The sequence below is a fragment of the Pseudorasbora parva genome, chromosome 3, assembly GCF_024679245.1.
Source record: "Pseudorasbora parva isolate DD20220531a chromosome 3, ASM2467924v1, whole genome shotgun sequence".
Classification (NCBI taxonomy): domain Eukaryota; kingdom Metazoa; phylum Chordata; class Actinopteri; order Cypriniformes; family Gobionidae; genus Pseudorasbora; species Pseudorasbora parva.
Genome location: NC_090174.1, coordinates 58,004,374 through 58,017,362, shown reverse-complemented (window position 1 = coordinate 58,017,362; position 12,989 = coordinate 58,004,374). Strand labels below are relative to the sequence as shown.

Here is a 12,989-nt window from a genome sequence, read left to right as displayed (position 1 = left end):
AAACTAGAGAACAACTGAGTCTTGCATTGTGAATGTTTTACACCCATGCGCGCTCTTTGTAGGCCTACTATTGCACATTTTCGACCGCATGCAACTACCGGTAGGATTTTGGTATTCCACACACAGCCCAGTTACATTTAGCCTAATAATGTGTTAAAGATAGGGCAGGATATTTTCACAGGTTAGCTAGCGAGCTAGCTTTGTTTAAGCCCACCCTCTCCCAAACACATGAATGCGGTCATGCGCAGAGTAGGGCTCAAACAAAAGGGTCACGGGAGACGACGGCGTTAAACTACCTCAAATCTCAAAGCAATGCACATAAACAACTTAAAGAGCACTGACCTGTACCACCTGACTGCTGCAGATTCATTTCGGTGTTGCCATTGAAATGCATAGTCAGCTCCTTCCATGCACTAACCTCTGGAGTACCTCAAGTTTCGATCGCACAGGTGGATCATAAACCCCGCCCTCTCCGTGTAATCTAATCAGATACGAGGCAAACTAAACAATTAAATTACATTCAAATATTTTTTCCAAAGATGGATTTCTGATATTTTACGTAGCATTTAGAACGCTGACGTAAGTTCAGTAGAGTTGTCATTACGTGCTCGTGCATCAGTAAGGCTCCTCAGCGCAAATTAATTGAATGTTTTGGTGTGTGTGTGTGTGTGTGTGTGTGTGTGTGTGTGTGTGTGTGTGTGTGTGTGTGTGTGTGTGTGTGTGTGTGTGTGTGTGTGTGTGTGTGTGTGTGTGTGTGTCATTCATTCACTACACTGGTGTGGATACTGTAGGCTGCTTTGGAATCACAGATTCTTCATCTTGAAAATATGGCCAAAATAAGGATTTTCCCTGGAAACAGGTAACAGTAAAAAAAATGTCTGATGATTATATTTCAAAACCCATGCAAATCATTATTATTGTTATACTTTTGTTTTTAAATTATTATGGTTAACAACAACAGCATTGCGTTATTGTGTAGAGCGTTATTTGGTGTGTATTAGCGTTACCTCGAGATTTCAATTTCCATACCGTCTAATTTTTTTTAAAAAAGTGCTTTTGACTGCAGATTAATTTCTAGTTGTCACTGATGATTATTTGTTTGGACCTTTCTGGATTACAGTCCGCCATCTAAATGATGTTGATTTATTCCAGCTGCTGTGAGAAAAAGCTATAAATGATCCGCCACCTGCAGCATCCTCACATGCGATGCTGCTAGCAGGACTTCTTCATTAAGATTCAAATGGTCATGAATCAGCGTATTGATTCATGATCCGGATCGCGTGTCAAACTGTTAAAATCATGTGACATTGGCGATCCAAATCATGAATCAATATGCTGATTCATGACCATTTGAATCTTTGTTTGCGGATTGAAAACAAACGTGGAAGAGAAGACAATGCTGAATAAAGTCGTAGTTTTTGTTATTTTTGGACCAAAATGTATTTTCGATGCTTCAAGAGATTCTAACTAACTAACTGATGTCTCATATGGACTACTTTGATGATGTTTTTATTCCCTTTCTGGACATGGACAGTATAGTGTGCATACACTTGCATATGTTCTTGAACTAAATATAAAATATCTTAAACTGTGTTCTGAAGATGAACGGAGGTCTTACGGGTGAGGAACGACATTAGGGTGAGTCAATAGTGACATCAATTTCATTTTTGGGTGAACTAACCCTTTAAAATAAACATCAAAGGATTTTATCTTGTGCCTTGCTGCCCTCTGGAGGTTAAACATTGAGACATGAGTGACATCAGCCATTTTAAAAGGAGAAAAGGAATTGTTGGAAAATAAAAGTGAGTCCCAATGTATAAATAATGAAAGATGAAAACTATTTATTACAGCTCAATAAAAATAAAACAGACTGTTGCATGGGATCCAAGGTGGAAAAGATCAGGAAAGGTAAATCCTCTAACACACCACATGGTGGAGCCATGGCATTAACACAAGGTGCATTATAGGACAACAGAAACAATCTTAAAGACACATCTTTTTTATTCAAGCTTGAGTTTTTGTTTTCTGTGAGACTGTGTCTTTGTCTGTTGTTTTCAGCATAACAGCAATGGTTGACACATTGATCTTGAAAATATCACTCCTAATATATATATATATATATATATATATATATATATATATAGATATTCATATATATTACTATATACTTTATCCCTCATATACAGCATATTTTCAAATATCAAATATTCAGGCAGGTTGATTAGGCTATATTAATGTAATGAGATAGAAAAAATAGAATCACATGCAATCCTTTCTTTCGGTTTATCACTGTATATTTACACTCAGCTGGGCAAAATCACCTGGAAAGTGTGCTATAGCTGTTCTGAGTTCAGACAGGGTTGTGCTATGACAGGAATTCATCAAGTAAAGCAGTGAACAGATTTGTCAAGCAAAGTATAACTAGGAAAAACCTGCTTCGGACTTGCAAATTACTAAACTAAATTGTACAGATATCAGCGCACTAATTCTTGAGTACTGGGACAAAACAGGCTGCACAACTTGAATGTGCCAAGGAACTAATTACTTTGGATCTGTTCTATATAATTTCAGAGGTATTCCTTTATGATTGGCTGTTTAAAAGCTGGTGTCAACACGATAGGTTAAAGCGTGTACTGTTAGGTCAAATACTTTTTATGACACATCTAGCATTACACTGTAAAAATTATTTGATAATACAGAATGGTTTTAAAAGGCTGTATATTCTGTTGACATGCTTGACATCTTAGTTTTTGCATGTATCTATTAATTGTTTTTCTGGTGTTGCTAGCCTATGGCCAATGTAAAACAAAACTAATGGCAGATAAAAATGTGGGCCATTTTGTGCAGTAGCTCAAGAATCAGTGCCGTTTTGCTTCCACACGTTGCATTGTTGAATGTATAACCGGTAAGGTGAAAACAATTCCACAAAAAATATACTTTTTTTCAAGCTTAAAGGGTTAGTTCACCCAAACTGAAAAATAGCCCATGATTTACTCACCCTCATGTCATCCTAGGTGTGTATGACATTCTCCTTTCAGACGAAAATAATCAGTTATATTAAAAATGTCCAAGCTTTATAATGGCAGCGACCTGTCGGGTTATTTTTGAAGTCCATAAAAGTGCATCTATCTATCATATAACTGCTCCACATGGCTATGGGGGTTAATAAAGGCCATCTGAAGCAAAGTGGCGCGTTTGTGTAAGAAAAATATCCATATTTAAAACTTTATAGACTAAAATAACTAGTGGTCAGCGGTACGCAAGTCGACTTGTGCTAAAAAAAATAACCCTTGATGCATGCGTATTGATGAACACAGAAGAGCAGAGGATGGAGCAAAACAAAACACCGGTCATGAATTAGAGTCTAAAACTAGCATTTTTAAAGAGAAATGAAGGAGGATTTTGATACAAGAGAAGAGGGGCTTGAGTTTGTTGCCCAGCTCTATCCACGAGAGTCAAAGCTTGCGATGCTCCTGTACATCACATCAGAGGTTGTTACTCTTAGCGCAAGTCAATTTGCTGAAAGCCGGAAGGTAGTTATTTTAGTCTACACAAACACGCTACTTTGCTTCAGAAGAATTTAACCCCCCAGAGCCGTGTGGAGCAGTTATATGACTGATAGATGCACTTCATTAGCCTTGATGCCAGCCGAACTTAGCCCCGCCCACATTTTTTAGGTCGGGCAATTCGGTCTGGCCTTGCTCCATAGAGGAGTGATTATCCCCGAACAGAAACTGTTCGGACCAATGAAATCATCAGGGCGGGCTTTAGACGATGACGGACAGATGATCAACAGTAACGTAATCATGCACGTCATCAAAGGAGCTTGGATTATATTTGTTTGAATCCTAAACGGAGAGCTTGTTTGTATCTGCATTCACCATCACAATTTCTCTCAGAAATGATGATCATGTTGGGTAAGTACTCTGTGTATCATTAAATTATTTTACAACACTGGCAAAGATCGTGTATTCCAGCCTGATTTCAGCGCGCGTGCAGACAGGGTTGCCAAGTTTTTACAGCAAAACGCGACAACTACTAGGGGGGTTCTCCGGTGAAAAAAATGGCGTTTGGGGGGTAAAATGTGTGTTATTTTGGCAAGGTTGCCTGCTAAAATTCGCACTCCAGGGTCTATATATCACATAATAGTCGCTTCAACCCGCGGTCATAGAAAAGAACCCGCGGAAAAAACGCGGACTTGGTAACACAGTGCAGTTGAGCTCTGTTGACATTTGACAATGCGTCACTTCGTTGCTCTGATTGGTTGTAGGTCTATCCAATTGAGGTCTTTCCTGGTTCGGTTGAAACACGCCCCATAATCACAGCCCAATGGAGCATCAGACTCATATTCTGACTAGAATTGAGTATGACCACGTCAGGCTAGTACTTTATGGACTTGAGCCGACAAGTCGCTGCCATTATAAAGTTTGGATTAGCTAGGACATTTTTTTATTTTTATATACCTGATTTTATTTGTCTGAAAGAAGAATGTCATATACACTGAAGGTGAGTAAATCATGGGCTAATTTTCATTTTTGAGTGAACTAACCCTTTAATAACCATACAATGTACCATACAGCAACTCTGATTCCATTTTTCTAGAGACGAAACTACATTCGCATCTCATATCCCTCATAATCTTAACAACTACTAAAATATTTCCAAGTCTAATAGGTGATCACAAGGAAACTCTATCAGTGACACGCATAAAATAGATAACTCATTTCACAGTGTTTCTGATGGAACAGTACAGGCCAACACCTAATGTGCAGCACATCACTGATACCAATATTTTCCAGGTTTTGTTTTCAAGTTCATTATTGCTCAAGTAATTCTACTAACCATACATAAAAAGCACCAATTACTTCATTAAATTGAAAGCTAAATAACAAACCATTTACGAAAATGAGTTTACCAGGTTGGAGCACAAAATTCTAGGTGTTGCTTAATTCTAAGCAGCTCTCTTTTTAATTAAAGCCGTTCCTCAAAGTAGTACATTTAATAGACCGTGGATAATCCACAGTCCTACTGTGATTCTACTCTGCATTATTAAGTTCCTTTTTAAGTTTGTGCCAATCACAAAATCACTAAAGGTATGTTAATAATATAATATAATTCATATAATATAATTCATATAATATAATGCCTGTATTTAACATACCAATAAAAATACACATTATTTTTTTAGAGATATAAAGAAATATAGTACCATATTTCTTTAGCCAAACCATTTTCAACATTTTTGCGGGACAATGTTGGCATTTCTTCTTTTTTTTCTTCTTTTTTGCATAGGAAAAAATATTCAGCTCTGAAGTAAATAAGTACATAAGTCTGTAGTTTGCTAAAATAAATAGAAGATTGTTTTTTTCCTCTCTTTTCATGAACAATAAAAGAATATCAAAAGAGAATTGCTACAAAGAAATGGGAGGGCAGTAATTGCCAGTGAAGCATAAATGAACAAAAGCTGCGACTAGATATGAAGTCAATGAAAAAAAAAGAAGTTAATTACTCATATTCAACATCTGATGGGCAATATTCCAACATTGAATAATACTGACCTTGCAGACATGAATACACTTTTTTCCATTAACAAAATACATATCTACAAACATGTATAACAAATAAGCTTGATATATTTAGATATGTACTATAGTGAGAGCTATGCTTTAATATATAAAAGGTGCACTTGTTTAAATAATGTCATCTAGGAGATGTGGGTTGGCTACCCAGTCTAAAGTTCGTGGCTCAGAGGCTGCCATTATCATGCACATAAACTGCTTGCCGGTCCTTTTATCAATAGGGTAAATAGTAGTGGGCGTGAACCTCCTGTTGCTCTCAACAAAGTCACAGAGTTTTTGGTAGACACTGGGATACTCGTGGCGAAGAAACACCCCACGTATCCTCAACTCTCGCTGAATGTTGATGAAGCAAATCTCCCTGGCTTTCCTTCCCTCCTCACCTTCCTTGTCAATGTCAGCCATGCCTGGCGGTGGGGTCAAGATCAACGTCTCCATGTCACTTTCCTTCCGATGGACCTTCTTTTCTGGGCTGTAGGAAGCAAGAGCAATCTTGGCAAATTTCCTGACGGTTGGGGCTTGGACCCTTGGCGATGGTCCGTCAGGCACTTGATCACCAACAGCGATGGATACATTCAAGAGAAAACATTCATTAGGGTCATATTCCTTTCCCGCCTCTTGAAGCTCCTTGCAATATTCCCCAAGGTTATCTTTGAAGCTCTCCAGCTCACGGAGAGATAAGTATGTTGGTGACATGAGCAGACTTTCTAGTCCGAACTGAAGGAAACTTGTGGATGAAGCCGGATTTGGAAATCCCAAAAACAGGACACCCCTGCCCCGAGACAGGTATCCCACTTTGGCTATACGGGAGAAAGCTTTGTGGACCTCTGTGGTTTCTCGACAGTGCTTAATAATGTGGCGACACACACTACCGATACGCCCATAGAGGCAGCTCTCCTTGTGCACATCCCAGTCTTCGCGGCGACAGTTGCGAGAGCAGTAGTAAGTATAGCAGCTGTGGCAGGATTTAAAGTAGAGGCAGGCGTTAAACAAGGTCTCAGTCCGACGGCATTTATTGTTTGAACACATCATCGTGTCGTCCTCATCTGGACTCTGGTCAGGGGAGCACTCTTCTGTACTTCTCAGCCCGTCACAACTCCCATCAGTGTCTCTTAGTGCATCAGGATCTATTTTAATCGAAGTGGGTTGTTTGTCAAGGGGCATGCCACTTTCAGATCCTGCCGTTGAGTCCTTTCTTGATGAAGATACTGCTTCTTCTTCATCAATTAACTTTTTGAGTTGATCAAGCAGTTCCTCACTGGTCCTGGCTGGAGGCTTATAATCAATGACAAGGTCGGCTAGAAGCTCATCAAGCTGCTCTAAACTTTGCTGTAGGGATGTGCTGCCATGCGTTTTCTCTTTGGTAGATTTCGCTTCACGTTGAGGGGCTTCTTGATTTGGGGCACTTTTTGAATCCAGCACATCCCAACTTGCAGAGCGTGCTTCTGATTTACTAAGATTGCTTGGTTTAATATCATTGTCTGTGATAGTAATTTCAGGTGTGACAAACCACAGCTTACTTGAAGAGCTCCTGGCCTCAGTTGGACTTTTGTCAATCAAAGAGTTTTCAGATAAGGACAGTGCAGCATAACGCCTTGGTGAGCTGGAAAGGTTGACAACCACAGGTTTTGGTCTTTCACTTGAAGTTTGTGCCCCCTGACAAAGAAGATTCTCATCACTTTTCCCTCGAGGTACGGGCTGTTCCCTCTCTACGTGGGTATCGAGGATGTTATCCCAAGATCTTGAGTACGGTCTTGGGTCTGTTACGGTTCTTGTTGGCTCCATGCACGGGTTAGCATACCAAGTTGTGACCTTTGGCTCTTGTCTGACTTTTGTTGGAGTAACCTGTGAGACATATGAGGAAGGGTAATGGCTAGAGTAGCCCGATACTTCTGAGCCGTACCAGTCCTCTGATTGCGGCTGCACCACACGGGCATGCCGTCTTCCCTCTGTGTAATATGCCCTTGAAGGAATATGATGATCCATTGGTGGCGTGTAGGGGTCGGCCATGTAGAAGATCCGAGGAGGGGCTGTTTGAATCTGATATGTCCTTGGGTCATCGCCATAGTAAGTCCTTGCTGGAGGTGTCTGTATTATATATGCCCCTGGCTCACTTGCAGCATAGTGTTTAGGGTACGCAGACTGTCCAGAGTAATGGTAGTGGTCGATTTCTGAGAAATATGTCCGGGCAGGTACAGTATGAACAATGTGAGTCCTTGGATCTTGTACATATTGTACTTTAGGTGAGTAGGGTTGGCTTGGAATGCTGTATCGGTCATCTTGATAATAAGTCCTTGATGGAGCTGAGGATCCATACTTCCCCAAATCCTCTGCATAGAAGAATTTAGTTGGCACGTTGGGGCTTGAATGAGCCCTTCTTTCTCGTCCATAGTGTTCCCTTGGTTCCCGTGGTGAGACCACCTTTTGTAAAGGGATCTCCATAGGCTGCATGTAGCTGTTTGGCATACTTTGTGAATACTGGTATGCCTGTCTGTACTCTCCTGTGAAGGATTCAGTGGGAGTTGGTGTCCTCGAAGTGGAGAAATGGCGAGGCACTGTCAGACTCCGACTGCCACTGCTGGGATACTTCTGCCAAGGTATGTCCACATGGGGTGTAGCTGCCTTTCGGCCACCTTGCTGCATGGCCGACTCATCTGGTTTGATGTCCACCCGGCACCGAACATGAGGACTAGTAGCAGGTTTCTCTGGCCTTCCTTCATTAATGCCTTCAGACACGTATACAGGGGAGTATCTGCTTGTATCACTCCTCTGTGGCTGTAGTTTGATGGGGTGTACTTCGTTCACATGTGCCCGTGTGGCAGCATAGGACGACTCTCTTCTTGGGGAAACTTCTGGCCTTGGCTGAGGATTTTTATGTGCCCTTTGAGCTTCCCGGCCCCTCCTTGCCACTGGAGGAGAACCATCAAATGACACAGGAGTTAGGCTTGTCTGAACACGTGAGGCACTTCTAGATCTAGTCCTCCTCTTTTGTTCTGTCACAGCAATTTCACCAGGCATCTCAGCAGTCATTGGCTGGGAGGTGAGACGGTAGCTAAATATATCTGGGGAAGAAAATCGATGGAGTCCATGACCTTGTTGGCGACCTAAGGCATTCCAGGTAACCTCTGGATTGGCCGCGTACCTTTCAGCCCTTCGGTATGGGTACTCCATTGCTATTGTATGATATCGGAGTTTGTCCATAGACTCAGTGTCAAAGCTACGGCAGTGCCTCTTTTTGCTTTTTCGAGTGTTCTCCAGTTTGCTGATGGATGGGGAATCACATTGTTTTGAGGGATGACAGGCTTTGGAGTGGGTCGAGAGGGAATTCACTTTGACATCTTGATACACAGTTGATCCTAATATGTCAGGTGGATCTGTGCGTGTCATCTTAATGAGACTCTTCTAATTTCCCCCATTAAATTCGTTTAGGTTAAGGTTCCCTGCAAGAAAGGGAGAAAACAAAAAAAAATTAGTTTTATATTGTACAAGTTATCAATCCAAACTGTTGAATTACTCTGTAAATCTAAGCATGAACTGGATGATAACTACAAAAACACAATACTAATTTTAAATAGCCTAAATTTAAATTATATTGTCAATAATTAATTCACAATATTTAGTATTTTATAGTCCCACTAACTATTTTTTAGTTTTTGTTTGATTAGTATCCCATAGATAACCTTGGGGAGTAACTCGTGCAAAGATTCAGTGCAGATGTACTTAGCAAATACACTCTGATTCTGAATGGTTTCAACTGCATTGCGTTGTTCAGCAAAATAAGTTGGCAGGATGTATGTGAGCAAATTGGAGATGGTTGCCAGAGGATGATGTTTCCCCTGGCAACAACATCATCTAATAACCATCATAGTACATACAGTGTGAGGGCTCAACAGAATTGCACTGAATCCCTAATACAAAAGCCCTTATTTTCACCTTCCAAATGTCTTGGAATGGTAAATCACTTAAGAACACTTATGTAAATCTAAACCTTTTTATCTCTTATGCTTGGTTTCATATTCAGCTTTCATCAATTCAAATATGCTGGTTGAAGGCAGGACAGAAATAGTGTCTTGAGTCTATATTAGGCTCTTTGAAGGCTTTTAGGCAACTTGTCTAAACAGGCACAATCATTTGTCATGAAGAATGATATTGTACAAAGTTACTGCGTTGTTGTAGAGGACACAACTGAAATAATGCATGTAGTCATTAAAGATTCAATTGAACCACCACTGAAGAAGCACTACATCTGTGTCGTTCCTTCGTTAATTATTTTTTTTTCCTTTTCAGGCGTTACACAAACACTTCAATTCACATTTAGTTCCACATCGTAAATGTCTGCTTTCTTGTAAAAAGGAGATTAAGTGGTATTCAAGACCTCCTACATACTCCCTACTGCTAAGTTTATCACAGTCAGCTGATCAAATTGTGTTTCTACGACAGACATTATGTAAAGAAGGAACTGACACCTCTACAAACAGTACTATCCCCAGACGCTGCTTACTCAACAGAGCATTTGTCTGGCAGCTTTTCACGTCTGCATTTGTATGGAACAGCCACTGTGTGCCAACATATGCATAAGCCCTATTTGGACGGGACATTTCTTATCACTCGACGTCTGTGAGTTCATGCTCCGATTCAGGTTTTTACAAAGATGAGATTGTGAATGTGGCTGTTACAGAAAGTCATGTGCTGTGATTGCATCACGTATGACGCATATTTTTAAAATGTATTATTTTTTGATGTAATTTTTATTTATTATAAAAACCCTATTTAAGTAAACTTCAGGAGAAATCTAGCAGAGAAATCTAGCAGAGAAATCTAGTATCTTACAGTGACACTGATATTAAAATGGGCAGTCATACCATTGTTAGGGGTTAACAGGACCAGTAGTGAAGAAATGAAGACATGAAGAAATGAAGAAAAATTTACTTAGAATAGTTTGCAGTTTCAAAAGCAGAAGCTTCCAAGTCTCACAAGGAGTTCGTAGGCCGTGCTCCCTCTCTCACCGTCTCGTTGCCTCGCCCTATCGTACATACAGTTGACCCAACAGTTATACTGTTTTCAAGGTCTTATCCACGTCATTACTACAATGTGGCTGCTTCTGATTGGCTCAGAGACAATGGAGTCATGGTAAATTTCCACTTGAGTCAGTTAATCTGATGCACGTTTCCACTGATGTGTCACTTGTTGACGCTTTCACCCCAGAATTAGGCCCATAGTGACCTTCCAAATCTGGAGCAGGCGCCAGCTTGCCCAGAACAACAAGTCCACCCATCGCTTAGGGTGCCCATTGTACACCATTCTCAACACTGATCTGTAACACAGAATATTGTGCACATACACAGATACACAGTCTCTCCAAGGTTGGAGCTGATTAAGCTCCAGTTCTAACCAAAACATACTGATAACATGTGCTTTCTTTCAGTGAGAGGGACACACAATAGTACAGGCAATATTCATCTTGAGTCTTTAGTGTTTCAGTAAAAGTAAATATAAAAGGAATAAAATATAATAAAATAAATGACAGACACATCCATATTTCATCTCTGGAAGCCGGGCTAAGTGAGCAAACCCTGTAACTGCACTCCTGACATGTTAGGGGTGTGTGATACCTCAAAAATCCAAACACACAACCTTGTTGCCAGTGTTTATTGACACATCACACATCTCTAGGCCAGACCCTCAGTCACTCCTCAGAGACCAAATACACACTTTAGAAAACAAGAAACTAAAAGCAAAATCATAACTGGACATAATCATTATAATAATATAGGATACATATTGATTAAAGTTTTGATTATGAAGTTAATTAGGATATAAATATATACAGGTATATTGAAGCGGCAGTGGATTTCAGAATCCCCTTCAACATCCATACTGAAATTAAATGAAAGCATGCTGAAAATCGGTGATAGTAGCACAAAAAACATAAGGAGTGATGTTATCCGCAATCACAGACATTCGCATTCGGGCAGGATTCGATTTCTCAGAGGACCGTTGAGTTTGCTCTGGAAGGTATACCGAGGTTGTGTGAGAAAAATGCAGACTTGACAGAAAGGGATGGGATTAAAAACGCAAAGTACCTCTGTAAAACACATTTTTCTAACGTTCCCCTAGAAAACTAGTCCCGCCCATTTTTTAAAAAAACATTCATGCGGCTCTGGATCCGAAGATGCACAATTTTGAGACGAATCTGGCCGGGCATATACGTCTCACCACACCAGTACCCAGTTTGTGTTTCTAAATTAGTTGCTTATATTTACAAAATGAGCCTGCAATAGCATAATAAGCTGTTTTAATGAACATAAAGGTCCATGTTTAATAAAGTTTACGGAACTAAATTAAAAGATTAATTTAGCAAAATAGAGATCATTCATTTAGTCGTATACATACATGTTCTCACATCTATATATTTTGTTCTAATGTCACGAGTAATAATCTTGAGGTATACTGTAGTGGGTTTTTGGTGAAGCGTACCAAAAGTAAACAGTCACACGTGTAACTTCCTTCTCAACACTTGATGGTTTATAGAACAATTACACTGAGTTGCCCTCTGTCATTTCAATAGTAAAATGGCGAGTGCGTCGAGTATAAACGCCTCGTTCGTTTGGGGAGGCACGTGAACGTAGTCAGCGGAGGCTCATGCTGCCACGCCAGACAAAAGTATAAACAAGGCTTAAAGGATATTGAATTTCGTAAAGAAAAAAATAACTTAGTTATTTAACTTAGTTAAATAACAGATTATTGGAGTACGTTTTACGAGAAACTACTATTTCAGCCTATCTACATCAAAATTGTAGATAGGCATTTAATTAATTAAATTGTAGATTTGGCATTTAATTAAGTTCAATTAAATGCCATTTCTATGTAATAATTTGTGAAATTTACTAACAATTGTTTTAAAAGAATCCGACACCATTTCCCAGCCAGTGTAGTTGTGCTATGAAGAACAACAGGGGCATTTGTTCAGCATTTCAGTGAAAATCACCAACTATAGCAATGAGGGCACTCAAAGGAGCCAAGGCTTACCCATGGCCTTTGACCTTGTCATCTGTAAAGTGTGTGAACGTGCCTGTACTGTGCCATCTCCCCTCTCGTCTCACTACTGCTGATACCAGCTGACCCTTTTAACCCAGCGCAGAGCTACAGATTGATGTGAATTATTAAACATATGAGCCTCTTTACCACCACGTTTCCTCTATATAGGTGCTTTTCTCTTTACACAATGCATTACATTAGATAGATCAATCCATGGAGCATCCTTGAAATGCATAGTGTGACAATCAGAAAAAAAATATTCTGACAGCATATGCTGCTTCTGCAACCTAAAAGTTCATTTCTATAACGTAAGAGAAATTCATCTGAAACACACTGTATGTAGCGTCCTCGCATACACAATAACAGATCTATACA

General features: G+C 39.9%; 2 protein-coding genes across 4 annotated transcripts in view; one reads left to right on the top strand and one right to left on the bottom strand.

The window, feature by feature from the left end:
• The window catches only part of crybb3 (crystallin, beta B3), a 783,391-nt gene that overhangs the window by 121,828 nt on the left and 648,574 nt on the right, over positions 1-12,989 (top strand). The gene's annotated exons all lie outside the window — the stretch shown is intronic.
• Positions 1-12,989, bottom strand: part of ajm1 (apical junction component 1 homolog) — a 32,844-nt gene that overhangs the window by 2,969 nt on the left and 16,886 nt on the right. The window contains exon 2 of one of the 2 annotated variants that reach the window (XR_010904441.1): positions 3,882-9,016. Coding sequence is in view for 1 of the 2 variants with exons in the window: in XM_067439631.1 (XP_067295732.1) it covers positions 5,691-8,963 (3,273 nt within the window). In the remaining variant the exon portion in view is untranslated. Of the gene's footprint in view, positions 1-1,821; positions 9,017-12,989 lie in introns of those variants that run through there. The other variant, XM_067439631.1, reaches the window with a different exon arrangement.